The sequence below is a fragment of the Scyliorhinus canicula genome, chromosome 1, assembly GCF_902713615.1.
Source record: "Scyliorhinus canicula chromosome 1, sScyCan1.1, whole genome shotgun sequence".
NCBI lineage: Eukaryota > Metazoa > Chordata > Chondrichthyes > Carcharhiniformes > Scyliorhinidae > Scyliorhinus > Scyliorhinus canicula.
The window spans coordinates 198,691,583-198,719,439 of record NC_052146.1 but is presented as its reverse complement, the minus strand read 5'-3'; the positions used below and the strand labels follow the sequence as shown (position 1 = coordinate 198,719,439).

Genomic DNA, 27,857 nt, shown 5'->3' with positions numbered 1-27,857 from the left:
AAAGCATGGAATAACTGGATCCTTAACTGCAGCAGTTTCAAATAACTGTGCCACGAATCATTTATCAAAAAGGTACTTATGACACAAATGGGAGAAATGCAATATAAAGTCCAGAAGTGAACACAATTTTTGAAATTAAAAATGCTAAGTCAATTAACTTAAGGCACCAATGAGCTCTAATCAGGCACGGTTGGGCTCCCAACCCAATTAACTGTGTGCTGCAAACTTAATGTTTTGAATTCTCAGAATGGTGTCAAAAGTAACCTCATGTTTCAAACTTGAGAACTGCTCCTCAATTGACTGAAAACCAGGCCAGTTTTCCCAGTCGTCAGTATTAGCAAGCTGAACTACCACATAGGAGTGGTCAAAACAATGCAGTTAAGGGATGCAATATATGCGTATGAAAGAAAAAGAACAGCAGGAAATGTCAGTAAGACAAAATTAAATGAGTGAGGGTGCTAGTGGAGCATGAATGCTGGCTGAATCCTTCATTTTGGTGCTGTAAAATTCTATTTAGCATTTTGATGTGGGCCCCAGATTTAACCAGGAGAATAAGAGAAGAGCTTAAAATTAAACTGGCACGAGCACATGAAAGAATAAAGACAGACAAACTTTTATGGTCAACTTTCTTCAGATTTCCAGCAATAGCAATTAGAGTTCGAGCTTTAAAAAAATATTCCATTGCCAAAGAAGAAATGTGGAGCAAGTGCAGAAAAGCTCAAGTTTTGTAGCTATTGCTTTACATTACAGCTGTTTGTGCAAGGTTGCATGCCATGTTTCTCATGAGTACACAGTGCGGCTACAAGGGATCAAAAACAGGAAAGACAGCACCTGCACAGCAGTAGACATGAGGCCGAATAGAGGCCAGGGGCTGGTTGAATAATTCAAGAGAGCCTCTGCGTCTCACGCTCACTTAAGTATAAGCAGCCCCTTTTAAAAACAAAGAAACACTCCTTCCTCATCCATCTCTTTTTAATTTTCAGCTTTCTCATGTCCATTTAGGCTGTATACAATTACTTCTTCCTTGTTTTTCTGCATAGCAATTCAAAGTAGGGAAAGAAACTGGAAGGTAAGGGCAGCACGGTGGCGCAGCGGTTAGCACTGCTGCCTCACAGTGCCGAGGACCCGGGTTCGATCATGGCCGGGAGTTTGCACATTCTCCCAGTGTCTGCGTGGGTCTCACCCTCACAACCCAAAAAAGATGTGCAGGGTATGTGAATTGGCCAAATTAAATTGCCCTTTAATTGGCAAAAAAGAATGGAGTACTGTAAAATAATTTTTTTAAAGAAATTGGAAGGTAGGGTTGGTAGAAATTGTTTTAGGCAGTTAATGCTAGCCTCTTACGTGCCCAGTCAACTTTGAAAATCAGACAGTAATGCTAGAAGAGACTACAGACCATTCTCTGTCATCACCCAAATGACTTACACCATACAGTGTAAAAAGAAATCTTAAAAGTGTCAGGGGTAGAACGCTGCTTTGATTGGTGAGGATACTAAAATGTGCCTCACGCAAAGGTCTCCAGATCACCAGGATGCTAACAATCACACATGTACACACTATCTGGGGACCAAAAAGCAACAGGGAGAAGCATTGACCCTGCAGTATATGCAAATATGGAGGCCTTGAAAACTTTACAACCCAAAAGCCTGTTCAAGCATTATAGTTCAAGGAATGGATCAGCTGCCAAGCTGAAGCCCTTAAAAAAGGGGAAACCTATGAGAAAGACACTGAAGTATTGGAAGGTGGGATTGGAGTGCTTTTTCACTTTGGATTCCCTCTTCCTGGGCCCAGTGTCAAAATGATTCCGCTTCTCCTTACTGGAAGATGCTCAGACATTTACCCGCACATCGAGATAACCCAATGCAAGTTGCTGTTTATTTTCTTTTTACAAAAAATAAAGTTACGGTGATATTTAAGCCAATAGGTTTATTTGCAGGGGCTGGTTTAGCACACTGGGGTAAATCGCTGGCTTTTAAAGCAGACCAAGGCAGGCCAGCAGCACGGTTCAATTCCCGTACCAGCCTCCCCGAACAGGCGCCGGAATGTGGCGACTAGGGGCTTTTCACAGTAACTTCATTGAAGCCTACTCGTGACAATAAGCGATTTTCATTTTTCATTTCATCACGCTACTGGTGAATAACTGAGATAGAAAGAGTTGAAGAGTCCGGTGTACAAAACTGATTATACATAATTGAAAACATTTCCATACCAACATATTACAAATGTGGATTTGAAAGAAATTGTGTCCTTTGTTCAACAACTTGCGTTGATACAGGACATTTCACCATGCAAAATTCTCCAAGGCGTTTCAAAAGAGTTATCAAATTAAATTTGACACCAAGGCACTTAAGCAGATATCCGAACAGGTAACCAAAAGCTTGGTCAGTAGTCGGTTCAAGAATAACCTAAAGTGAAAGAGGGGTAGAGACTTAGCAAGGGAAACGCCAAAAGCGTAGAGCCTAGGTAACTGAACGGTATAGTTATTAAAATTGGGGATATGCAAGAGACCAGAATTGGAGGAGCACCAAGATCTTGGAGGGTTGTAGAGCTGAAAGTGACCGAGAGAACAGAGAATGCAAATCTCAATACTGCAACTTGTATTTGCATATCATCATTAACATAGAAAGGCACCCAAGGTTATTTGGGTAGTGTATATATGAACATAGAATGTCAGAGAACTCGAGGTCATATGCTGGAGTGGGAAGAGGACTATCGCTCTGGCTGGTTTGATGGAAAAGATTAAAACAAAGCAAGGTCAATTCCACTGAGCTGGATAAGGCAGGAGATGTTACAGTTGACTGTGTCGAAGACTGCAGAAAGAGGAATAGCGCACAGTGGTCACCACCGGAGAAGATATCAGGTTGCCTTTGGTTATGACTATTCTAATGCCATTGCAGAAGTGGAAAATCAGTAAAGATTGTGGGACAAAATGAGCATTGATCTGGAAGCCAGCAACATGCTCAAATTAGATGTTAGTTTGAAAGGACAGCATGGACGTTTTAAGGGGAACCATTTGCCATGTCAACTATCATGGAGGTCAGGAAGGAAAGTTTAATTGGATTTTCCAGTTTTTTTGCAACTAGTTTTCAAAATGGCCATTAATTAAATGTGCCAACAAGCCATAGGTTTACGATAGCTGCCACGGGCATTTTAACTATTCACACAAATTCTATCTTTCATTTATAAAACCGTACCCTAAATCTGTCAATTTTAGGCCTTGATATGTTTACTACTTCATCTGTAAATCACAGGTTCATCAAATAACTTACTTGACAGTGGGACAGCAAGAGATGGTGGTGCTCTCATCAGTGGGGGCCGAGAATTTTTCCCTTGTTGATAAAGAGGCGGAGGGGTGTAACTGTAAACACCACTTCCACCTTGAGAGCGATCTTTTGACATAACATGGCTAAAACAAAATTAAAGAAATAATTTGTACACTTGTGCATTTAATACAAACTCAGTTATTCTTTTTATGTTAAAACAATTTAATATAAAAATGTGATTTGCTGAGTGATGGGAACTGAAGTCAATAGCTTTTTCAATGATCCATATCCTGCTGCTTTGCACAATGTGGAACATTGTGCCCAAAAACAGATATCACATTGGAGAGTCCAAGTTCAACATCCAACACAGTGCTATTAATTTTTCATAGCAATACTTCACAATGAAAGCCACCGTCACACTTTTATTGATTTAAAATAGAGAACTGAACTGAGATGTTAAGTCCATCAGGAAAGATGGAAAATTTGGGGTTCTTTCCTCCAGATAAATGATTGAGGGATAACCTGATACAGATCTTTAAGATTACAAAAGGGTTTGATAGGGTAGACAAAGTGAAAATATTTCCAATTGTAAGGGCGATCAGAACTAGGGCTATAAATGCAAGATAGCCACTAATAAATAAATCTAAGAGACTTGAAGTCCAGAAATACAGTAACTGAAAAATCCAAGAGAAAAATTGAGAAGAATCGTCTCTACCCAGAGAGTAGGACTTGCTATCACAAATAGTTATAGTGAAAATGCGATTAATGGGAAGCCAGATAGCCACATGGGAGAAAGGAAAAAGAAGATCTGTTAAAATGTTAGAAGGGCAGGAAGAGGCTTATGCAGAGCACAGACACTGGCATGGGCCACTGGACTCCATGGTCTGTCTCTGTGCTGTAAATACTATGTAATGTAACACCATGTAAACGTTAAGTCTTATTGTACCCACAAAGGTACTGGCACCTAGCTTGTACATCACAAAATGTTAAAGTTGCACAGGAGCCTGAAAGTTGTATGTGAAAAGAAAATATGACTTACACAACAAACAATTTCAGGAGCAGGTGTGCTATTTCAGGATCCACTAAAATCTGTACCAATACCATTACCCGGTTGACTGTAAGGATTTTATATGCTCTGCTTCCTTGGCCAATGTCACAATGGATTAAAGGTAAGGCTGATTTCCATCCAACTCAAGTCTTTACAGGTTCAAATTTGCACAAGGTCCTACTCACTTCCCAATCTCTGTTCAACGTGGTGTTGGGAGAATCAAATCCAGGATCCCCAAAGCATTTGTACAAAATCATTAAAAATGCAAACAAACTGAAAGCATTGTTTTCACCCAACAATTCAGGTAATCACAAAGCTCTGCGACAGGTTTCAATACAAGAAATGTTGCGCTATAATGGAATGTAACAAGGACAGTGGTTACAGTGATGGTATCAACTGTGATCTGATTGATTGATGGTGATTGTAGTAGGTTGTGATGTGAACAGATTGCAGAGCACACCACTCCAGGGCAATTTTATTAAAAGAACTGTTTAATTGTGGAATTAGATCTATTCTTAACTGTACATGCAAGTTAAACAAGGGGGGGGGGGGGGGGGGGAAGAGAGAAGAAAGAGAGAAGAGAGGGAGAGAGAGAGAAAATAGTCATTCGTACATGTTGTGCCAGATTGAGACAAGTAATTCCTGCTTTTAGACATAGAATTTACAGTGCCGAAGGAGGCCATTCGGCCCATCGAGTCTGCACCGGCTCCTGGAAAGAGCACCCTACCCAAGGTCCACACTTCCACCCTATCCCCATAACCCAGTAACCCCACCCAACATTAAGGGCAATTTTGGACACGAAGGACAATTTAGCACAGCCAATCCACCTAACCTGCACATCTTTGGGAGGAAACTCACGCACACACGGGGAGGATGTGCAGACAGTGACCCAAGCCGGGAATCGAACCCGAGACCCTGGAGCTGTGAAGTGATTGTGCTCTCCACAATGCTACCGTGCTGCCCAAGTTTCTATCCCAAGTAAATAAGGTGGCAAACTCGAAGCTGGAGAGAAAGTGTGACACTTGCTGAAATGTTCTTGCTGATCTTAACTTAATTTTCACATTTGATGGCTTGGAATGTCACTTACCCCAATGTTCTAAATGCTGACTGGTCCAAGTGTACCTGTTGCCGATTTGAATTAAAGCCAAGTCGAGGCCTCCATGGCTGCTTTGAGTTAGACTGTTCCCAATCACCTGGTTTCAATACTTTAGCAGGTTTTCTGAGAGGGGAAGGATGAAACCAAACAATTTAATGACCATTTCACATAACGATAGTATCTTACAGCACAGCATAGAAAAGGGCCATTCAGCTCTTTATACTTTCACTGGTCCCTTGAAGCTCTCCATATTTAGTTCCATACTCCAGTTTTCTCCCCATAACTTTGTAAATTAGTCCTCGAATGTCCAATTGCCTTTTAAAGGTTCTTTTGAAATCTAATTCCACCACCTTTTCAGCAGTATATTCCAGAACTTAACAAGCTGTGAAGAAATTTTTCATTTTCCATTGGCATCATTGGCAATTATTATTTTAAATGTATGATCATTGCTCATCAACTCACTTGCCAGAGGAAATGTATTACTCCCTGCTCCCCAACTTCTCTAGGTTCTCCATTAATCATTTTTCATGTCCTCTTTTCCCTTTCCATGTTTTTTTTCACCTAATTTCCCCTTGCACACTCTGTATTCTGCTGTTAATAAATAATTTACAACAACTATGAAGGCAATTATTAAATGAAAAGTAAAATTTTAAACATCCATCCTATAGAGACATCCCACATACCTCTTCCCACAAAAGTATATATATTTTCTGCTCCCCTCCTGCTCCTTTCATATATTAGGCAGTGAAGACTGCTGCAGAGGTAGTAATATCTTTCTCAACTAAGCCTGGACAGCACTACTTGGTTACATGGCAGAGAACTAGGGCAGTCATGGGTGTCCCACACTAATCCAAAGTTGGAACAACTATGCCTTTAGCAAGCATTAGTGGATACTGATCAAAATTGGCTAACTTAATAGTGACCTGGAAAACAACCCAATATCTTTGTTACTGGAATGGTTTCTCACAGGCAAATGTGTACTAATATGTTAAGTTTTCTTAACGTGAAAGAAAAGGCAATGTTGGCAAGGTTCTTTTCTTGATTCAGCGTTGCTATCTTGAATATTAACAGTTTACATCAAAGTACAAATGTAAAAAAAAAATGGTTTAAGAAATACAACTTACACTGCTGAAGGTAACAAACAAGCTTTGAATATGAAGCCATCGTCAAACTGAGGATCCTTGAAGAGTATACTGCAACAAGGGAGGCAAAATTGCATAATAAGTGAATTCCTTTTATCATACACAACAATAAACAAAACAGACTAATTCTGTTACCAGAAATAAGAGTAAGTAGAGTTAATAAATTTTGCACTCACCTGCATGCATTATTCTGTACAATGTCTTCCAATACTGGTATCGGAGAAGGGACATCTCTAAAAATAAATACAATAAAAATAATAATGCAAATACCAACGGTGTGCCTTCCTCGGTTGGTTTGTCTTCTTAAATTTTATATTTTCCCTTTATATTCACATTCAGAAAGAACTGGAGTACTGAGCTGGTGACCTTTCTAATTCACCAGAAGGTAGGTACAGATACACACTTTTGAAACAGTTTCCTCCCAATTAGACATTCAGGCTAAATGCACAGCCAAAAACATATACAAGGTTGTTCAAGCTACTGGTAATTCTGGATCCCAATATTCTAGTCCAAAATCAAACACTTAGCAGGAACTACTCAGGGGGCTTTTAAAATTGAAAAGGATTTTCATTTTTTTTGAATCCGATTTATCCTTCATTCACACCCTCTATTATCTTGTAGCAATTAGTTTTAAATCTATTAAGTGAACTTTAAAAATCTGAAGACAAACTGCTCTTCTCAACCAGCCTAAATTCACAATTATCAGTGCACACGCGTCCTGGTAATTATTGGATTAAGCAACAATACCGTATACATACGTTTTACATTTCTGGACAAAAACTACAAAAAAAATGGACACTTACTTTCCTGGTTTTATTACATCACTCTTCACTGTTAGAAGACCTTTTACACCATGGCAAAGTTCAGGAGTCATCTCTACACCCTATAACCACAAGTTTCATTTCATAAGTACACTTATTTTTGAAAATGCAGTGAGCAACAATAATATTACACTACTGCATACCTACCTCAGCATCACCATTTTGCAACTCAACAATGAAGTCAAACAACTTGTGGCATTTTCCAACAAACAGCACATCGCTTCCAAGACTATTTCGTCGAACTACAATTAAGATATTAAAATTTCAGTTTTATTCAACTATTTACAGCATCTTTTGTTCAGGATTGAATCATACTGTGTTACATTTGATTATGGATACGGTAACTGGAAATGAGATCCTCAAATAAAGAGGCTTAAAACCAATACCAAATTATTTTCATAAAAGCTGCAGCAATTAAAACGATCTTAAGCCTTATACAAAATACAATCCATTAAATTGGACATGGGTACAGTGAATACACCAAATCAATAACATTGATCCATTATAGGCATTTTGAGACTTCGTAACACAAATACACACTGTAAACCTAGTGATTTACATGGTCAACCCACGCAGTGATAATGCTTACTTTCATCATCAGTGAGATCAGGGTAAACCGCTTCCAGAGCTGCTCTAAGCCGTCGTTCATCAACAAATGGCAGAAGTGCAACACCTAAACACAGATAAACAGTCAATTAATGCTGGAACTAACTAGGCCAGTCATTGACTGCTTCCATTAGCAGTTGAACTTCCAACTTACCTTTCAATTTATAAATACAGAGATAAACCAAGCTGAATAAAAGTGCTGCTAAATTCAGCCCCTTCTTACCAACATGGCCCTTCTTACCACCATGGTTCTCAGTGAAGTGCCACTTTGCTTCCAAAATGGCATCTATGTCCAGAAGGGCACTTCCCAGAGTATGATGAATAAGAAGATTGTGGCATCAGTTTATACTGCTGATTTGATCTCAGCACTGTCAATTTGGAAAAGTTCCAGGTAATGCAGTCTATTAAACATGCAAGCTGGGGCAGCACGGTGGCACAGTGGGTTAGCCCTGCTGCCTCACAGCGCCGAGGTCCCAGGTTCGATCCCAGCTCTGGGTCACTGTCCGTGTGGAGTTTGCACATTCTCCCCATGATTGCGTGGGTTTCGCCCCCACAACCCAAAGATGTGCAGGCTAGGTGGATTGGCCATGCTAAATTGCCCCTTAATTGGAAAAAAATAATTGGATATTCGAAAATTTTTAAAAAACATGCAAGTTGAACAACCCACCAGCAGCATTTAAAGTGAGCATTTAGTTGCTATGTGATTTCCACACTGCAATTGCAGAACTGTTTAGTGCAGGGGTGCATTGAATAACATGGGCGGAATGATAGCACAGTGGTTCGCAATGTTGCTTCACAGCGCCAGGGATCCAGGTTCGATTCCTGGCTTGGGCCATGTCTGTGTGGACTCTCCCCATGTCTGCATGGGTTTCCTCTGGGTACTCCGGCTCCCTCCCAAGTCTTGAAAGACGAGCTTGTTAGGTGAATCGGACAATCTGAATTCTCCATCAACGTACCTGATCAGCCGCCGGAGTGTGCGAGGAGGGACTTCATTGCAGTGTTAATGTAAGTCTACTTGTGACACTAATAGAGATTATGTTCTGACAGATTAGGACCCGACTTCAAGGATTCTGCCCAGACATGGGTGCAGTAATTTGCATTACCGTTGGCCTACAGCATGAAGAGAAGAATGAGCAGAGGCCACACAGTGCAGGACAAGCTCTGGAAGAGGGAGAAGCTGGGGGAGTAGGGCGCACAGCTCGTGGCCATATCTATCCTGGGTATTCGGGAAGTAATTCCCTTAGCAGAGCCTTAGCAAGGAACAGTGCAATAGACATCCCCATTTCACCGAGGTGGTCATCACTCACCTATCAAATTTCTGCCACGGAACTGGGCAAGAATGGCTTTGCCAATGGCCATGCAGGTGGGCACATCCATAAACTATTATACACTGGGGCCCCTTCTCAACCACAGCTGGGGATATTTGCATTATCTACCAGTAGGCCATTCACTGATATGTAAAAGGAGGTTACTGAAGCTCTGTGTTTCCAAGAAAGCCGAATAAATTTCATTCTCCCGTGAAAGTGAGAAGCCATAAAAGTAACCATGCACTTGAGGACGACTGTAGGCATCCCTGTGGTACAGGGTGGTATTTAATGCAGACATAATCGCTTTGGTCATGCAGCTCGTATGCCATTACAACAAAGCCCAAAATGCAGGTATCATTGTAGCAGTCATGATGCCTCCACCATTGCACTTAAGCCACATCAACAAAGAGGCTGACTGCTAGGCAAATAGGGACACTCCTGGGGGGACACTCCTGGGTGAAACCTCTCACTCGTGGGCAGAATGCAAGTAACAAAAGCCATGTTACCATAGGAAACGTGACAGAGCAGATCACCGATACGTGAAAAGAATAAGTCTGTCCAGATTGTTTTGGAGGAACACCAGGATATTTGGCAGAGTGGGTGTCAAGATTTATGGTGGCCCACTGCATGCTGCAGAACCTCACCATGAGGGCACAACCCTTGCCACTAGCTAGGGAGAAGGCAGGAGAGGAAGGGAGGGAACAACCAACACATTCGCTTTCTGGCCGAGTGGTCCATGATCGACTGATCCAACTGCAATATTAAAGAACAAAACCCCAAATGTCCATAGCGACAGTTGCACACCTTTACTGTTACTGCCCATTGCAGCATCTGTCTGGTCAAAAATAAAAGCTGCCACAAAAAAATATTTGAAATCAAATTTGTAAACCAAACAATGCCATGTTGCATACAAACTGTTCATTAGTGTGCTTTAATACCTTTTTTTTGTGCTCTGCATAGTAATAATAATAATAATAATAATAAGTGCTATTCCAGTTGTTGCAGCATTGCTGGTGTGAGGTTGCTCACTTTGCAGGAAAGACTGCAAATGCCCTCGAGTAGCTCTGGGCCTTCAAGATCCAGCTTCAGCCTGCACCAGCTCAGCCTGACTGACGGTGGTCTGGGTTGGTAGGCAAAGCACAGTGCACTTGTGGAGTGGGAATGATAGTGGACAAATTCTGTAACCTTGAGAAAGGAAAGCAGGGTCATGCACAATACCACTGTCATGCCCCCTCAGCAGCACCTTAGTAATCCAAGCAATGAGAAAGCCCTGTAACGATGTAAAACGGTCCCTAATTGTCCATGAGTCTGACCTCATGGGTGTCAGATGCATGGACTGGGGATCAATAGGCATTGGTGAGGTAAGAAGAGGGCATTAAATAAAGAAAATCAGTTCACTTTTAGAAGTGTGTTTTGACTACCAGATATTTAGACAATGGCAAGCTGTGTGCAAAATCTTAACTACTTATATAGTTCGGTTTAAGTTTTTTTAACTGGAACCTCCAAACACTGAAGTGGATTGATAACTGCATTAAATGTGATTTGGCTGTCCTAGTTTTCATGATGAGATCTGCGAAGCAAAGTAGGGCAAGCATTTCAAGAACCCTTTGGTAAGAAATTAGAGCAGCTCAAAACACAACAGCCAGGTGAGAGAAAGCTTCAAAATCAAAAGTCAAGTATGGGCCATCATTATCCCAGACAGAGAGGAACGTTTTTCCATTAACTATCATAACAACAGCTCATTCCAGCCTACCACAAAGAAGAAATAACAAGTGCTGTCCAAACTGGCAGTGGCTTGCAACTGGAAATTAACTAAAGACTGGATTTTGAGAAAGCATTTGAATTTTTCAAGCATGTCTATAGTGCAAATATATTTTGATTTGCATAAAATGAATGCTTTTATTGCAAAGTCCATACAGCATAGAAGCAGGACATTCGGTTCAACAGATCCGTGCCAATGTTTATGCTCCATATGAGCCTTCTCTCAGCCTCTTGACCTAAACCCATCAAATATCCTCAAGAGTCCTTTCTTCCAGAACAGTGGTTAGCACTGCTGCCTCAGCACAGGAGACCTGGGTTCAATTACAGCCTGGCGACTCTGGAGTTTGCACGTTCTTCCTGTGTCTGTGTGGGTTTCCTCCAGGTGCTCCGGTTTCCTCCCACAGTCCACAGATGTGCAGGCTAGATGGATTAGCCATGATAAATTGCCACTTAATGTCCAAAGATATGCAGGTAGGTTATGGGGATATCGAGATACAGTGGGGTAGCAGGCATGGGTGGAGTGACTTATCTTTATTTATGACCCTCACTCTGGCCTCACCCACAAGTGGAAACAGCTTCCCTATATTGACCCGATCATAACCCTGAACACATCGATCAGGTCACCCCTCGGTCTTGGCTTTTCTTGAGATGAGAACTTCAGTCTGGTCAACCTTTCTCGATAGAAGTGAGAGGTTCTAACTATTATTTTTGCACTTTCTTCAATTGTTCTATATCCTTTTCATTAAAAAAAAGTAAAGAACCTGACCTATGCATGGTAGCTCTCCATACAGCAAAATTCCAACAAGTCTGAAGATTACAAATAAATCTAGCTCTGAACTCTGCACCTAGGAGTTTAATATTTATTATGAACTTGTGGCCGAATATCTAGACTTCGAGAATATGAAAGTATTTTAAAATCCAATTATAATATCACTGCCAGGTAAGGAACAGAAACTGAATTAATCCATTTCATTCTTATTCATCTGTCAATAATGACAGCCAAAATCACCCACTCATTGTTGATCCTGGTTCAGCCCCTGAATCAGAACAGTCAAATTACTTCCAGCAGCCGACACCTTTTCTCAAAGCTATTTCTGCTTTTAATTTGAGCACTGGGTCTTGCATATCTTACTGCTTTTTCCTATAAACACCTGCAAAAACCCAGCGGTCTTCAATCCACATTTAAAACCACAATATTCAGGGAAATATATAATAGGCTACACACAGAAATTCAAAATCCTACCTTGCCATGCATATTTCTTTCCATTTAAATCAAGAGCAAAATCATCAGGATAGAAATCAATGATTGAAGAGTCCTGTTTTAAAAAAATAAATAAATGCTTCATCTGCAGCATGTCCAATCTCAAATTATACAAATAGACTCATCACTTTTTCCTCCAAGAAAGTCATTTCAATCTGGATCAGTATTTTATGCATCTTATTACAATCAAATTCACAGCATATAGAAATTACTTTTTTTTATGAGAAATCATACAATATATTCTTGTCAATTTTCAGCCCATTTGTCCAACATTTAACAGGAATATGCACTTAAAATGGCTACATATACCAATCTTTATTCTCATTAAGGGGCATTAGCATTGGCCCCAGAGGATATTTTAATTCTCCATAAAATCAAATTACCAAAAATTGCAAATTACCATCAAAATTAAAATGCAGTTTCGCATTTTATAATAACAGACATTAGCAGTTCAATCCAATGTAACTAGGATGGGAAATCTTATTTCTAAATATATTACAGATTATGCTTGCATAAATGTCCATGTGTTTATCAAACGAGACTCACTGTTTTCTTTTTTTAAAAATAGATTTAGAGTACCCAATTATGATTTTTTTTCCAGTTAAGGGGCAATTTAGCGTGGCCAATCCACCTAACCAACACATCTTTTGGTTGTGGGGGTGAAACTCACGCAGGCACAGAGAATGTGCAAACTCCACATGCACCGTGACTCAGGGCTGGAATTCGAACCAGAGTCCTCAGCGCCGTAGTCCCAATGCTAGCCATTGTGGCACGTGCCGCCCTAGTTTAGGTTTTCTCAAGGCCTGTTTCTTCATTGCACATTTCAAATTTTACGTCAATTAAGCTGAAGTCAACAGCATTTTATTTTTGATGAACCACATGTTAGTGAAAACCAAGTTACATAATCCATCTTAAAGTACAATAAAATACATGAAGGACTTGCAATACTCTGCAGACCCTTAGAATCAATGAACATTTATTGCACGAAAGAGGACACTCAGCTCTTTCTACTTACGCTGGCCAAAAAACAAGCCACACAGCCTCACACCCCACTTTCCAAAATTTGGTCTATTGCGCTGGTTACCGCACTTCAGGAACCTACCTTATTTAAATGAGTAGAGAGGGCTTCTGTTATCCTATTTTTATTTGGTTTGATTATCTCCACAATTAATTCAGCACATTGTGTCCACCTTAATGTGGAAGGAGGAATCTTCTTTTGGATGGAAAGATCAAGTAATGAAAACAGATGCATTTTAAAGTGGTCACTGTGAGATCACCAAACTTTATATTTTGCATCACCAATTGCTCATTTTTTAATCTGAAAGTTGAAGCATCAATTTCCATGAACATGTTCCATATATGTATACATTTACAAAGGTAAATTATGCAGAATATCTATTTTGAGTAATAGTCACGCCCAATTTTCATTAAGAACAAAACCCACCAGATTCACCATCAGCTCTCGCCAAGTCTTCGGAAGGAAGTTGCCACTTGCTGCAGGAAACACTCCCATCAATTGCTCCAATGGTTTGAACTGCAAACAAGGATTTAAGAATCATTACGTTCAAGTATTAAGGACACATTCCATACCCTCATGACAAAATATTCTGCTTAATTAAAAAATTAAACATTTTGAAAAAGAGGAGCAGGGGCAAGAGAAAGGCAAACAATGGATGAAAAGGAGTGCAGTGCGAGAAGACAAAAAAGTGCTGCAATCTGTAGGGTTGGGAATGCCAGAGTGCGTAAATGGTGGTCAAGGAAGTTAATGAAAAAAAGTGAGCGCCCAAATTAGGACTAAAGATTGTGCAAAGGCTGTTGACCTCAAATGTCTATCAAAATTAAACACCCAAAGAGGCAAGCTTATTCAGCAAATAATGTGTAAATGGACAATGCACTTGCAATTTAGTTAAGTATGATCAGCCTTGCTTGCAGTCTTTTCATTAAGTTTGAGGCTTCAAGGGCAGCACGGTGGCCTAGTGGTTAGCACAACCGCCTCACGGCGCTGAGGTCCCAGGTTCGATCCCGGCTCTGGGTCACTGTCCGTATGGAGTTTACACATTCTCCCCGTGTCTGCGTGGGTTTCGCCCCCACAACCCACAAATGTGCAGAGTAGGTGGATTGGCCACGCTAAATTGCCCCTTAATTGGAAAAAATAATTGGGTAATCTAAATTTATAAAAAAAAAGTTTGAGGCTTCAGATTAATTAAGAGCAGTTCCAGAGAATTTGTCCCTTGTATGAGGTGATCATGGTCAAGTTAGCTTGATGAAGGTGCCTGATGGCAAGAAGGGCAGGGGCAAAAAAGTAGGGAGACCAAGGCATTGTCAGAAGGTCAGGGGGAGGCACAGTTTTGTGAGGGCTATATTAGCATTAAAGAATTCATACTTGTAGGGTCCTGATCAATTTCATAGATGCCACCTGGAAGGGTGACTGTGACTGAAAGCAAAGAGAGACAAGTGGAGAGTATTCCATTACACTCCTCACCTGTGCCTTGTAGATTGCGGACAGGCTTTTTGGGACGGGGACAGGGGGTCAGGAGGCGAGTTACTCGCCATAGGATTCCTAGCTTTTGACCTGCCCTGGTAGCCACAGTACTAATGTGGCTTGTCCAGTTCAGTTTCTGATCAATGATAACCCTGAGGATGTTGATTGTGGGAGATTAAATAATGGTAATGCCATTGAATGTCAAGGGGCGGTGGTTAGATCCTCTCGGTCATTGCCTGGCACTTGTGTAGCTCAAATGTAACTTGCCACTTGTCAGCCCAAGCCTGGATATTGTTCAGGTCTTGCTGTATTTGGACATGGATTGCTTCACTATCAGAGGAGTTGCGAATGGTGCTGAACATTGTGCAGTCATCCGCAAACATCCCCACTTCTGACCTTATGTTGGGAGGGAGGTCACTGATGAAGCAGCTCAAGGTGGTTGGGCTGAGGAAACTGCCCCGAGGATGATGTCCTGGATTTGAGATGATATTGTGTTCAGACAAAAAAGAAGAAAAATTATTAACCTAACATGAAAGGAAGACAAGATGGCCTTTTTTTCCCCCAGAAAGGAAAGGTTGAAGTTATCTTGTGGTGAGATTATGCAAGTACGCCATAACAAGTTACAGGGGGAAAATCCATCGCCTCAGTATATGCTGGAGCTGAAATCTACTAGCTTCATTAATAGGATGGTTGTTTCTTTCACGTCAGTTCGCAATTTTGTAAAGTGGAAATGCAAGTTAGTAATGAGGGCAACAAGATATTAGAAATATTGGTGCACAAAAGGACTAAACATATTTCCTTACTCAATGAGTTTTTAAAGATTGAGAAATAAACAAAGGAATGGGAAAGAAGGTGAATTAGAGTTAAACCAGGCGCTTTGAGAAAACGTGAAGGAAAGAAATACAAGTAGAAAAAACTGGAAGGAAAACAAATATTTGTTTACCAACTACAGGAATGAGAGGCCACAGTTTGAATTGTTTCCTTTCTCTGCCAGAGGCTGAGTGGCATTACAGGAACAGAAATCTTGTAATATTAAAAGGTACTTGCACTGTTCAATTGTAGTCATAACTTTCTGGAGCAACATCAACCAGAAATTAATGGAATATTTTGAAACGCACTGGGAGGTTGATGGTAAACTACCATTTTTGAGAGACTAACAGCAGGATGGTCCATATTGAGCAACAACCTGCGTCATAATGGCATCTTTCGTAGGCCAAGTTGCATGTTAATAATGGAATATGCATTAAGCACATTGCTACTTTGGCAGCAAATTCCAGTCAATAATATGACAGTACAGGAACTTATAACGGGAAAAGTTATCAGGATCACAGGAATTTAATTGTGTAGTCAGGAAGTCTGCACCGAGCTGTGATGTAGCTACATACACATAGCCAAATACACCTACACAAGCTCCCAGAGAGTGCATTCCTGTTAAATGAATGTCATTAAAAGATATAATGCGAACCATTATAACAATTCAGCAGCATATCATTATTTGCATTTCAATACTATGGCTTACAAGTTCTCAATACCCAACACAAGAGACACAAGCACCTGAAACCTTCATTGCAACATACATCAGGGGTGATGTGACCTAAAAATCACCATGAATTTCACAGACCAAAACTAAGAATTCTTTCAGGTCACATTTGGGGATCAAAATGGTGATTGGTTACCCACGGCCTCGGTACAGTTTGTTAATTTGCAACTACAAGCTTCTAGAAATAGTAGTGACAATAGTGGTGACACTAAGTGATCAGAAAGTACAGCATGCACTTATCATCCTGCGAAATCTTACCGGCTTTGTTCCCTTTTCAAATGTGGAAGGCATATCTTTAATGTCTGTGAAGTCGGAAGCAAATGGTGCATAGTGGAATGGGTAGAACCACTTCCAGGAAGCACACCCCTGTAAACAGAATTTAGCTTTTAAAAAAAATAATCAATGTTTTTATAGACAACCTTGTCATCAAGTAGAGGGAACTTACTTATCATACACAGCACTTAAATTTTTTAAAACTATTGCCCAGACCCTCAAAGAGGGTCACTCTCCATCTTTGACTGCTCCAAGGGCACATATTCCAGAGCATGCATTGGATAGTGCCATTGCAAATAGCCACAACTTCAAAGTGTTCCAAAGGCCAAACAACTCCAGAAACTTTTTTAATAACTGGAAACTGAGGGACAGTGAGACACAGGGGAGAGATAAGGCAGAGAAGTCAGATACGGTGGGAGAGAGAGGGAGAGATCGGGCGCCAGAGCGAGAGAGAGTGCGCAAGGGCGCGAGCGTGCGCGATAAGAACGACAGATAGCACGCACAAGAGGGAGTGCGCGCGGTAAGAGCGAGCGCAAGAGCACGCACGTGCAAGAGTGAGCGCAAGAGCAAGCGCAAGAGCGAGTGCAGGTAACAGTACGCGCAAGAGAGAGCGCGCACGCAAGGGTGCGCGCAAGAGCGAGGGAGAGCGCGCGCAAGAGCGCGGGAGAGCGCGCGCAAGAGCGAGGGAGAGCGCGCGCAAGAGCGAGGGAGAGCGCGCGCAAGAGCGAGGGAGAGCGCGCGCAAGAGCGAGGGAGAGCGCGCGCAAGAGCGAGGGAGAGCGCGCGCAAGAGCGAGGGAGAGCGCGCGCAAGAGCGAGGGAGAGCGCGCGCAAGAGCGAGGGAGAGCGCGCGCAAGAGCGAGGGAGAGCGCGCGCAAGAGCGAGGGAGAGCGCGCGCAAGAGCGAGGGAAGGAGCGCGCGCAAGAGCGAGGGAGAGCGCGCGCAAGAGCGAGGGAGAGCGCGCGCAAGAGCGAGGGAGAGCGCGCGCAAGAGCGAGGGAGAGCGCGCGCAAGAGCGAGGGAGAGCGCGCGCAAGAGCGAGGGAGAGCGCGCGCAAGAGCGAGGGGAGAGCGCGCGCAAGAGCGAGGGAGAGCGCGCGCAAGAGCGAGGGAGAGCGCGCGCGCGCAAGAGCGAGGGAGAGCGCGCGCGCGCAAGAGCGAGGGAGAGCGCGCGCGCGCAAGAGCGAGGGAGAGCGCGCGCACCCAAGAGCGAGTGAGAGCGCGCGCGCCCAAGAGCGAGTGAGAGCGCGCGCGCCCAAGAGCGAGTGAGAGCGCACGCGCCCAAGAGCGAGAGAGAACGCGCGCGCCCAAGAGCGAGAGAGAACGCGCCCAAGAGCGAGAGAGAACGCGCCCAAGAGCAAGAGAACGCGCCCAAGAGGAAGAGAACGCGCCCAAGAGGAAGAGAACGCGCCCAAGAGGAAGAGAACGCGCCCAAGAGCGAGAGAGAACGCGCCCAAGAGCGAGAGAGAACGCGCCCAAGAGCGCGAGAGAGCGAGGGAGTGGGGCTTTATCCAAAAATCATAATTTGTGAAGAGTTTTTCGTTCTGTTAAAGGTAAAAAAACTCAAATACATTCCTTGACACTATCCTTTTCTTTAAATATTCCGCTTAATTCTCAATTTGGAATCTACCATTTGCTCCCATTCAACTCAATAAAAGTCAACAAAAAGCTTACGTACCTGGTAATAGTACTGAAGAACCCAACACAAACCTTCAACATATGATTCGACCACTTTTATGCGGAATTTTTCATCAGAAGCATCAACATCAAACTTGTTTTTATAGTAACGTTGTTTCCAACCCTGTTCCCAAAGCCTGTGTCATAAAAACAAGATATTATAATGTATTTTATTTACAATAATATTTATTAGCATCACAAGTAGGCTTACATTTACACTGCAATGGAATAACTGTGAAAATCCCCTAGTCGCCACACTCCGGCGTCTGTTCGGGTACACAGAGGGAGAATTCAGAATGTCCAAATTCCCTAACAGCACGTCTTTCGGAACTTGTGGGAGGAAACAGGAGCACCCAGAGGAAACCCACATAGACACGGGGAGAACGTGCAGACTCCGCAGTGACCCAAGCCGGGAATAGAACCTGGGTCCCTGGTGCTGTGAAGCAACAATGCTAACCACTGTGCTACCGTGCGGCCACACCAACCTTGCAGCAAAACAACTCAAGTCAAAACGCTTCAACAACCTATCTAATTGTGATTCAGTTTCCCTTATTCTTTGAATGCAGTTTATCCTCAGCATAAGTAAAGGCAGATGTTGTGTCCAACCGGCATCCTCTGCCAAACTAGCCAGTGAACTAAAAGCAACTTGATTCTACAGTATTTTCACTCATTTCTTATTTGCTGGTCTGTCTTGAGCCAATTGTTGGATGTGGAGCTAAAAGCATCTCTTTTAACAGTTACCTCACTGGTAAATAAGCCATAAGCAGAACACGATAAGATAGCATCAGCAAATCTATATAGCTGAATATTAATTTATTAAAAGCAAAATTAATTGTAAGGATAGGCTGGACAGGCCAGTCCAAAAAACATACACGGTCCTGAGGCGACTTGTCAGGGTGGGTGTGAATAGGATGTGTCCTCTCGTGGGAGAATCAGAACTCAGGGTCACCATTTCAAAATAAAGGATTGCCCATTTAGGACAGAGATGAAGAAATGTGCTCAGCGGGTTGAGACAATTAGACACTTTGGAACTCTCTCCTCAAAAAGCAATAGATGCTGAGTCCTTGAGTATCTTTAAGGCAGAGGTAGATAAGTTTATGTATTAGCAGATAGATTCTCGATAACACAGAAAATAGGAGGAGGATATTCGAGCCTGCTCCGCCTTTCATGATCATGGCTGATCATGCAACTCAATAGTCTAATCCCGCCTACCCCACATATCCTTTGATCTCCTTTGCCCCAAGTTCCATATCCAACCCCTTCTTCAAACTGCATTTTGACCTCAATTGCAAATTCCACCGGCCGACCACTCTCAGGGTGAAGTAATTTCTCCTCATCTCAATCGTCTACCCAGTCTCCTCTGACTGAGACCACTGGTTCTGGACACCCCCACCATCAGGAACATCTTTCTTGTATCTACCCGGTCTAGTCCTGTTAAACTTTAATATATTTCTATGCGATCGTCCCTCGTTCTTCTGAACTCCAGTGAATACAATCCTAATCGATTCAATCTTTTTAAAAAATTGTTCATGGGACGTGGGTGTCGAAGGATGTGCTAGCATTTATTGCCCATCCCTAATTGCCCTTGAGGGGCTAGTTAAGAGTTAACCACATTGCTGACTCTTGTAGCAAAAACATCGTTCCTCAGATAAGGAGACCAGAACTGCACACAATATTCAAAGTGTGGCCTCACCAAGGCCCTGTATAATTGCAGCAACACATCCCTGCACCTGTACTCCATTCTTCTCGCCGTGATAACCAACATACCATTCGTTTTCTTTACCTGTTGTTGTACCTACATGCAGCTGGTGTACGAGAACACCCAGATTTCGGTGCACATTCCCCTCTCCTAATATATGGCCGTTCAGACAACAATCTGCCTTCTCGTTTTAGCTACAAAAGTGAATAACCTCACATTTCCCAAATTATACTGCATCTGTCATTCATTTGTCCACTCACTCAGCTTGCTCAATCACCCTGAATGATCACTGCATCCTCCTCACATCTCACCATCACATCCTGCTGTGACATCTGCAAATTTGGAGATATTACCTTTCGTTCCCTCACCCAAATCATTAATATATGGTAAATCACTGGGGCCCAGCAAACGATCCCCCACTAGACACTGCCTGCCAATTTGAAAAAGACCTGTTAATTCCTATTCTTTTGTTTCTTCTCTGCCAATCAGTTTCCTATCCATCTCATACACTAACCCTAATCCCATGAATTTTTATTTTACACGCTAATTCTTATGTGGAACTTTGCCGAAAGCAAAGCCCAAATAAACCACATCCACTGGCTCCCCTCCATCAGCTTTACTAGTTCCATCCTTGAAGAACTTCAGTAGGATTGTCAAGCATGATTTCTCTTCCATAAATTCATGCTGGACTCTGTCCGATACTGCCACTATTTTCCAAGTGCGCTGCTATAAAATCCTTGATAACGTATTCTAGGCTTACTGGTATATAATTCCCTGTTTTTCTCTCTACGTCCCTTCTTAAATAGTGGGCTTATATTAGCTACCTCCAATCTGAAGGAATTGCTCCAGAGTCAATAGAATCTTGGAAGATGACCACCAAGACATCCACTATTTGTCAGGCCACTTGTTAAGTAGTCTGGGATGTAGATCAGGCCCTGGGGATTTATCGGCTTTCATACCCATCAATTTCCCCAATACCAATTTCTCTACTAATACTAATCTCCTTCAGCTCCTCCTCTCACTAAAGCCGGTGTTCCCCAATATTTCTGGTATCTGATTTGTGTCCTCCTTTGTGAAGACAAAACCAAAATATGTATTTAGTTGGTTAGCCATTTCTTTGTTTCCCATTATAAATAGCCCTGTTTTGGGCTTCCGGTGGCGACCATGGAGTGAACGGTCGCACACTTGGCAGCTCCCGCTCATGGCGGCCTTTGTGTGGCTTTTAAGCCGGATTGTTGCAGGAAATTTGTAGAGAAAGGGTGTAAAAGCAAAACAAAAGAAAGGTACACCCGGGTTTACGGGGCTGCGGCCGAGACGTCATCGGAAAAAAAACGAACCAGGCGGTGGTAGCGAGTGAGGAGCGGACAACGCACGTGGAGATGGAGGACGAACAGGGTCAGACCCCGTCAGCTCAGTGGTCAATGGACCAGTTGGTGAGCTTCTTAAATGAGAAGTTCACCCAACAAGGAAGGAGAGTGCAAAGGACCTGGCCCAGGCGGTGGACTCGATCAAGGCGGTGGTTGACCACTTGGAGACGAACCTCCAGCCCAGGGTCAGGCGATCCAGAGGTTGGAGGAACTGGCGGGGGAGCATGAGGACCAGTCCACCTCGATAGCAGCAGAGATTGGGATGCTGCGTGACCAGAAGAGGCTGCTGGAGAAAGTGGAGGACCTGGAAATGGTTCTCGGAGGCAGAACATTTGGATCAAGGTCTGCCGGAGGGAATCAAGGATTGGATGCTGCTGCGTACGTGGGGACGGTGCGTTTGATTGACCGCTGGAGGTGAATCGGGCCCACAGGGCACTGATGCACATTCCATGGGGGGTGAGCCCGCCATCGACGATGGTGATGCGATTAACTCGGTTCCTGGACAAAGAAGCGGTACTTTGGCTCGTTGGAGGAAGCTGCGGACTTCATGAAGGAGAATAGACTAAAGGAGAAGGAGGATCTTGAACTTTGATGAGGAGAACTGAACTATGTTATGTAAAACTTTGGATCTATGCTATTTGGACTTATTTCGGGGGTGTTGCTTGTTTCTTGCCTTTTTTTTCGGTTCGGTTTGTGGTTAGGTTGGTATATAGTAATTTGAAAAGGGAGGAGGGGTAGGCCTTTGTGCTCGGACTTTGGGAGGGATTGTTTGCTTGTTTTTGCTTCTTGCCTTTGTTTTGACTGTTTGCACTAAGAGCGGGGGTGGAGGGGTTGATATGCTGGGCGTTCTGGTGGGGGCTGCCAGGTTAGCTGGGAGGGCTAGTTCACGTGAAAAAGTGTGGGGGGGGGGGGGGGGGGTGAGCTGAAGGCTGTTGTGTGGTGGGGGGGGGGGGCGAAGAGAGAGAGAGACGAGAGAGAGGGAGGAGAGGAGAGGAGAGAGAGAGGAGAGGAGAGAGAGAGAGAGAGAGGTGGAGAGGAGAGAGAGAGAGAGAGAGAGAGAGAAAGAGGAAGAGAAAGAGGAAAGCGGACTGCGAGCGTGGGTCAGGACCATGCCCCGCACTGGATAGATCTGCAAGTCAACAAAAGAAGACCTAGCATCCGCAATGGAGGATGGATGTGGGGCTGTTAGCGGAGGAGGAGGTGTGCGAGCGGGTGAGGGAGGCCATTCGGAGATATATAAAAATCAATGATACAAGTGAGGTTTCGGCAGGGGTGGTGTGGGGCGCACTGAAGGCTGTTATTACGGGGGAACGCATCTCAATTCGGGCACATAAGGAGAAGACTGACCGGGCGGAGTTCGACAGGCTGATAGGCAAAATTTTACAGGTGGACAGGAGGTATGGGGAGTCTCCGGATGACGGGCTTCTGATGGAGCGTCAGAGACTACAGCTGGAAATTGGGCTCCTGTCCACAGGTCAGCCGGAGGCACAGCTGAGGAGGGTGAAGGGGGCGGTGTAATAATATGGGGAAAAAGCCAGCAGGATGTTGGCGCACCAGCTGAGGAAACAGGAGGCGGAGAGAGAGATTGGGAAAGTAAAAGATATGGGGGGCGGGGGGGGGAAAGAGAGAAAGAGAGAGGGAGAGAGAGAGAGAGAGAGAAAGAGGGAGAGTTGGTTTTGGATCCGGCGGGGATGAATGAACACGGCGACCTCGTGTTTTATATGGACTGGGAAAGCCCAGAGGGTGAAGAAGGTCATTCTTGAGCAGGGGCGTGGGGAGGGAGGCTCGGCCCTTCCGAACCATATTAATTACTACTGGGCAGTTAATATTTTGATGGTTGGGTAGTGGGGGAGGGGTTGGTTGTGGGAGGGGTAGAGGCAGCAACTTATAAGGACACGAGTCTGGAGGCTCCGTTATGGCACCTCTGCCGGATCGGTACTCCACAAACCCAGTGGTAGTGGCAGCCCTGAGAGTGTGGGGGCAATGAGGCAGCATATGAGATGGAGGGGGCCTCAGTATGGTCACCAATCTGTGACAATCACCGGTTCACTCCGGGGGTACTGGATGGGGGCATAAGGAGGGTGGCCAGTGGGCAGAGATGGAGAGATCTGGGGATCTCTTCATGAGGAGGTTTCCCGAGCCTGGAGGAGCTAGAGGAGGAGTTTGAGTTACTGGGTGGAAACGGATTTCGGTACCTGCAGGTACAGAACTTTGTGCAAAGGCAAGTTCCAAGCTTCCCTCCAAGGGGATAAGGTGATGTCAAAAAACAGGGGTTGGGAGGAGAGGGTCTCAGAAATATATAATGAATTCATGGAGTGGGAAGGGGTCCCAATCAGGGAGGTGAAGAGGAAGTGGAAGGCTGAGCCGGGGGGGGCGGGTGCTTAAAGTTGGGCTATGGGAAAATGCCCTGAAAAGAATCAATGCAACCTCGTTCGTGTGCCAGGCTTAGCCTGATCCAGTCAAGGTGGTCCCACAGGGCTCATATGACTGTGTGTCATGTGAGAGTTCCTTCACGAGATGGGCCTTTAAGAAATGGGTGTTTATCAGTGATATCAGAGTGTGGGTGGAGCTGTGCTGTCTGTTGCTTTACTTTCGTTTTGAGCAGGCTGCTAAGAGTGAGTTTTATTTTCGTTTTCAGAGAGAAGAGCTGCAGTGAAAGCAGCAGATGTGCATGGATCTCTCTGCAAGCTAAAGAGTTTCATTGGGTGATTTCAAAGGGATAACTGCTCTCATTAGAGAATTTAAACCTGATCTCTGTGTTACAAGGGTCTTTTGTATTCTGGATGTTGTTTGGGAATTTATCAAGGGTTATTTCTAGAGTACTGTATTCTTTGGGGAATAATTGCTCGATAGTTAAGATGTTTACTGTGGGTTTCTAAAGTGTTAACTGGTTTCATAAATAAACATGTTTTAATTTAAAAGTACTGTACCACTGTGGAATAACACCTGAAAAGACAGGCCCATGTACTCACTGTAACACATAAATTCAAAGTTAAGGGTCAGGTGAACTCCATGATACACTCTTGGGGTTCTCTAATCCCTGGACCTTAACATGTGGCCCGGATGAGTAGGTTTTTTGAGGAGGTGGACGACAGGTGTGGGAGTCTGGCGAATCATGTACATATGTTTTGGGCTTGTCCGAAGCAAAGGGGATTTGGGCAGGGATTCGCAAATGACACGTCAGAGGACCTGGAAGGGAGGGTGACTCCAAGTCCTGAGGTGGCAGTATTTGGAGTGTCGGAAGGTCGGGAGCTGGGGGGGGGGGGGGGGGGGGGGGGGGGGGGGGGAAGGAAGAGAGAGAGAGAGAAAGGCCGACGTTTTGGCCTTTGCCTCCCTGGTGGCCCCGAGACGGATTTTGCAGGGAAGGAGGGACTTGGAGCCTCCCAAGTCGGGGAGTGTGGGTCAGTGACATGGCAACGTTTCTCAGGCTAGAGAAGATTAAGTTTGCAGTAAGGGATTCAATACAGGGGTTCACTCGGAGGTGGCAGCCATTCATCGACTTCTTTAAGGAAAACTGACCATCAGCAGAAGGGGGGGGGGGGGGGGGGGGGGGGGGGGGGATGGAAATGGAGAATAAGGGCAGGGAATCTGACACATGGATAGCTAGGAGTTAGGGCTGGGGAATTGGGTATGTTACTGCGGGGTTTTTGCGTGTGTCGGACCGTTCTGTTATTTAGAATGTTAATATGTTAAAATTATAAATACCTCAATAAAATGTTTCCTAAAAAAAAAACCCAGTTTCTGACTGTAAGACATTTGTCTTAACCAGTTTTATTCTCTTCACATAACTAAAGAAACTTTTAGTCAGTTTAATGTTCCCCGCAAGCATACGCTCATACTCTTATTTGCCCATCTCAATCAATTCCTTGGTCCTCCTTTGCTGAGCTCTAAACTGCTCCCAGTCTTCAGGTCTGTTTTTCCTTGGCCAAAGAGAAAATAAATTCTTGATAAGCATACAGATTCTTGATAAACAAAGATTTGAAAGGTTATCAGGAGTAGACAGGAATGTGAAGGTGAGGTTAACATCAGGCCAGCCATGACTTTGAGCAGACTTGAGGGGCCGAGTGGCCGACAACTGCTCCTCCTGAACCCCCACCTGCCCATTCCACCAGGTGCTGTGAGCACACCAAAAGAGCTTAGAAATGATAACACTTGGCTGTTTCACCTTAAAAGACATGAACATAATCTTGTTCAGTCGAGGGGGCAGGGAATAAGTGTTTTAAAATCAAGGCGTGCTCACTGGAAAATTGTTTTTGTTTATTATTGAGAGAAGGAGCATTTTCTTCATTTCAGATACGAACCATCCACACCAAGTGTACCTGGGTCAGACATGGCAGAAGAGACTGCCACGCTGCAATCAATTGCAGAGTGTCCTCAATTAGTGGGATATTTCTATTTTTCACAATATTTATCCTTGCCCGTGAGTGAAACAGCCTGATTTTAATACAACTGGTGATCAGTTCAAGACTATCCAACTCATTTGGTTTCCAATTCTTATAACCATGGAGAGATGTGAGCTTTACAATCTCAGAATGACTGAATTTTAAACCAAATTCTAGAGATCATATCAAAATGCCACAGCATCACAATATGAACAGGCAGTCACATAGTCCACATACCACATGATACACAAAAGCTCCCTCTAATTTTGGAGGCAGCTAGAGCATTAAAACCAAGAGATGAAATTTATGAATGGCCATTAAGCATTGGCAGCGTCAGCCCTGGCTCAGGAGGTAGCACTCTTGCTTGAATCATATGATCGTGGGTTCAAATCTCACTCCAGAACACAAAAATCAACACTGACTCTAGCAGAGTACTGGGGGAGTCCTGCACTGTCAAAAGGTGCATTCCTTTTTTCAGAAGAGACGTTGAACTTCGATCTCACCCTGCTCTCAGGTAGATGCAAAAGATTCCATGACAGTATTTCAAACACTATCAGGGAAGTTCCTACTGGTAATTTGGCCAGGTGCTACATAAATGAAAGTCACTTTTTCACAAAAAAAAAGTTTAAATTCTGTACTCTCCCTGTATGTTTAAACATTTCTAACCGTCTCGTGGCATCAAGCTATGCCAGAATTGTCTGGAATACAGCACATGAAAGGTTACACCTTGATTGGTATTGGTAAGAATTCCCAACAATTTAGAGAACTTCCAGACAGTTCTGCTCCAAGGGATGCAACTCGAGCATTGCAGCAGCAGAGGGATGAGGAATTATGGTGGAACCAAGAGTCAGGTTCCCTGTTTTTACTCACTGCCACATTAAGTTGCAGTGTCTGGGGTTATAGGGAAAGCAGAAGTACCTGCCCGACTCCGACTATCCAGAAAGTCTCACCAGTTGTGCCATTCATTCAGCCAGTAGTACATTCACCAACAAGAAGCAGGCCTCCCGCATGTGGACCATATTATGAAAATCAGGGTAAACGTGCCATGAGAAAATACATATGGGAGAGAAGCATCCAAATTGGAGTATCTACAATCACATTGCTCTGCCGTACGCCTGGCGGAACAGCAAGAAGCATCTTCAGAAACCCTTCCTGTCAAGTAGGAGACCGTACAGTGCTGCGAATAAAGTAGGTGCCCACACTATATGTAAATATAATTAATCCCAGGATTTGTGCCAAAAGCTCTTGAAGGAATATTACAGCAATTCTCAGAAAATGTTCTGAGGAGCCAATCACTGATCTAAACACTGCCATGAAAGAAAGCCAGTCACTAGAAACAACACTTTATACACACTCCAAATGCTTACTTCAGGTTGAACTGGTGGTCTGTGTTGACAAATTACACACTGATTTGATTTGTTTGTTTTTTTTCCTCCCCTGTACTAAAAATAAACATCCTCAAGGTCTGCAACTGCTCCCGCGATAGCACTGACTTGAACATTTTCTTCAGAAAGTGACAGAGAACACAAGAATAAAATTAAGAGCACAAGTGGGGATAGGGTGGAAGTGAGGGCTTAAGTGGATCAGTGCAGACTCGATGGGCCGAATGGCCTCCTTTTGCACTGTATATTCTATGTAAGTCAGTCAACGTGTGAAGATAGAGAAAAAGAAAAATTAACAAAGGAGACAAAGAAAGAGCATGAAATTGCATGAAAATGAAATGAAAATCACTTATTGTCACAAGTAGGCTTCAAATGAAGTTACTATGAAAAGCCCCTAGTTACCACATTCCGGCGCCTGTTCGGGGAGGCTGGTACGGGAATTGAACCGTGCTGCTGGCCTGCCTTGGTCCGCTTTAAAAGCCAGCGATTTAGCCCTGTGTTAAACCAGCCCCGGACATCAAGTCGCCCTGAGAATTTCTCAGTCACTGAAAATAATTTTGACCTCACTGATGAGGGAAATGCAATAGGCAATATGCACAATAATCAAATAGATGTTTTTTTTTGTTACTGATTGACGGATAGTTGCAGAGCTGGATGAAAGCAAGACACGTCTATTCGAATTGTGCCATTGTGAATTTTTTAATTTTTTTAAAATATAAATTTAGAGTACCCATTCTTTTTCCAATTAAGGGCA

The 27,857-nt window shown here is 43.5% G+C and overlaps 1 protein-coding gene across 1 annotated transcript in view; it reads right to left on the bottom strand.

Moving 5' to 3' along the window:
* xrn2 (5'-3' exoribonuclease 2) overlaps window positions 1-27,857 on the bottom strand; it is a 108,555-nt gene that overhangs the window by 29,054 nt on the left and 51,644 nt on the right. The window contains 11 exon segments of the mRNA XM_038806018.1: window positions 3,270-3,406; window positions 5,399-5,530; window positions 6,532-6,600; window positions 6,726-6,782; window positions 7,353-7,432; window positions 7,518-7,612; window positions 7,960-8,043; window positions 12,288-12,360; window positions 13,750-13,839; window positions 16,586-16,693; window positions 18,275-18,410. Of these exon segments, the coding sequence (XP_038661946.1) occupies window positions 3,270-3,406; window positions 5,399-5,530; window positions 6,532-6,600; window positions 6,726-6,782; window positions 7,353-7,432; window positions 7,518-7,612; window positions 7,960-8,043; window positions 12,288-12,360; window positions 13,750-13,839; window positions 16,586-16,693; window positions 18,275-18,410 (1,061 nt within the window).